The 2,586-nt window shown below is 43.5% G+C and overlaps 1 protein-coding gene across 1 annotated transcript; it reads left to right on the top strand.

Annotated features, from left to right (window-relative positions):
* The first annotated feature begins 622 nt into the window (after positions 1 to 622).
* Positions 623 to 991, top strand: LOC136455569 (probable glutathione S-transferase). Its single transcript, XM_066455538.1, has one exon. It carries the CDS (start codon positions 623 to 625, stop codon positions 989 to 991), a length of 369 nt encoding a protein of 122 aa, XP_066311635.1.
* Positions 992 to 2,586: the final 1,595 nt, after the last annotated feature.

The raw sequence follows: 2,586 nt of genomic DNA, 5'->3' as shown, positions 1-2,586 counted from the left end.
CGGCCTAAATTGTACAACTCATGTCCTCTATTTTCTTTCCTAAAAAAAAGTCTATTTTCTTTACATCAAATCACATCGGATTTTGTGAAGAATCAAACTCCACTTGTGGACTTGCCCGCCCCGGATGGTTCTCAAGTCCTCAAATTAAATTATTGCATGTGGATCTTATGGAGTCCATTTTAGCATGCACCCCAGTAGGCAGGAGTAACTAGAACTCCATTGTGCACATAGGCAGACTGGACAGGCAGGAGTTAGTGAAGATAAGTTTTCCATCAGAAGGCAATTTGTTGCCTTCCCAGGGAAAATACTTTTTGTTGCTTAATTTTCCCTGGATGATTGATAAGCAAGTCAATTTTGTTGCTTAATAACAACAATAATACTCTTTGTATTAAAAAGTTCTGATCTTCGGCCCGAAGCAATCCAAGCTGCTGATCTCAGGCAGAGATATAACACAACTGATGACTGAAGAAAGGCATAAATAATCACTGATAACACAAGTCGTTCTTGGAGAAGAAGAAGAAGCAACAGATTCGTCAATATATATGCTGACAGCTCTTTGTCGTCCATATATACAGATATTGTATGGAGAAGTTAACATAACTAGCTACTCCAGAAAGCAAAGATGTCGTCGTCTCCGCCTGTTAAGCTCACCGGCCATTTCGCCAGCCCGTTCGTGCACCGCGCTGCGGCCGCCCTGCGCCTCAAGGGAGTGCCCTACGAGTTCATCCAAGAAGACCTGGAGAACAAGAGCGAGCTGCTGCTGCGGCACAACCCCGTCCACAAGAAGGTGCCCGTGCTCCTGCACGGCGACCGCGCCGTCTGCGAGTCCCTCGTCATCGTCGAGTACGTCGACGAGGCCTTCGACGGGCCGCCGCTGCTGCCGGCCGACCCCTACGACCGCGCCATGGCACGCTTCTGGGCACATTTCATGGATACCAAGGAACTTGTTGGCTTGTTGCTTCATCGTCCTGCTAGGCTGCAACAGCAGTAATACGGTGATGGCGTTCGTGTGGGGTCTTGGGGATTGTTGTGTCATTGACTCATTGTGTGAGAACATGTAAACTCCTGCCCTGCCACGTCAGTAGGGTCATGATGTTGTTTAGATTAAATAAGATATAATGGTAGTGTGCTGCTTTGATGACGATGGAGGGTCATGATGTTGTTTTAAAAACCACGTCAGTAGAAGGTTTCGTATAATTTTAGTTTTTCAGAAAACATTTCGTATGCTCCAACTACAAAACCATCTAACTTTGACACGAGTCTTGATGTTTCGTATGTTTCATCTTGACGTTGCAAAAATAGATCATGATGTTATACATGTTGCAATAGCTATACACGTATGTTTCAAGTGTATGCTCCAAATATTTCATTTTTTTAGACGTTCGTTGCAAGTGTTTCGTCTAGATATTGTATGTATTTCACACATATGTTATAAGTGTTTTATCTGGATGTTGCATATGTTTGTAATAGTTTTCAAGAGTTTTGAAGTGTTGCAAGTGTTTTAGCTATTTCATACGTATGTTGCAAATGTTTTATCTGGATGTTTTAAAGGTAGATCGAGATGTTGCACATGTTGCAATATGATCCACCCTGCCACAACCGCCTATTGTAGTTGCTTGAGCACCGTGCATGCTCGTGGGGGAGCGGAGAGATGGAGCGTTGCTCGGTAGCGGGCGCGGAAAGCGGGGGGCGATGGCGGCAGGGGCGCAGGCGGTTCCCGCATGGCATGTGGGTGCGGCAAGCAGAGGGGACGTAGGCGGAAAAGCAGAGGAGGCGAGGCACGAATTGGGGGGGGGGGGGCAGCTTCCTAGGAGCAGCAGATACCGACATCAGGCACAGAAACATACTGCAACCATGGACGTCCGGACGTTTGGGTGCTTGCAGTGTCGTTATCATAATCCACCAAGTTATGACTACATGTTTATTTTACAAATGCTCTGGTTGCAAAGTAGGGACCTCTAAATTCTCCACCTTCTTCCAATTCAGTCCTTGATCCATGAACAACAACTCCGAATCACAGCGAGTAATAGGCTAGCGTTGCATCATGTCGGGGAGGGCATGAGCTTTATTGAAAAGAATTATGCCTTCCCCACTGTAATCGGACTATTCTCTCTTAATATAAAAACGCGCAAATCTTTTCTATGATCGTGAAAAAAAAAGAATCAATGCATGTCCTTTGATGATTTAGAAGCACGCAAAACTGGAATCAAAGTAGATCTTACTGTTAACCCATTTCCAAGCTACAGTCTACTGCTGTACCAAACTACTCTCTCTTTAGCCTTGTTCGTTTGGCTGAAATTTAGCTTATGCTGGCACTTATGTTGATTTGTTGTGATAGAAAAACATTGTTTGTTTCCTGAAAAGTATTGTTGTTCTAGTTTTGTCCATATCAAACATTTCTATATGCGACCATCAATTTCTTGAAATTAGTATAGTTTAATATCATACTCTGTATGTTTTTTTTGTACATAATTCACATGTTAAACAAATAAACTGTATATGGGTTTGAATCGTTGGTCATCAAAACAAAACTGTTTGACCTATTAGGGCTAGTTAGAACTGGAATACAATCTTTATGAAACGAGC

This window comes from Miscanthus floridulus, chromosome 5 (genome assembly GCF_019320115.1).
Source record: "Miscanthus floridulus cultivar M001 chromosome 5, ASM1932011v1, whole genome shotgun sequence".
In the NCBI taxonomy this organism is placed as follows: Eukaryota; Viridiplantae; Streptophyta; class Magnoliopsida; order Poales; family Poaceae; genus Miscanthus; species Miscanthus floridulus.
This window is presented reverse-complemented; position numbering and strand designations above follow the sequence as displayed.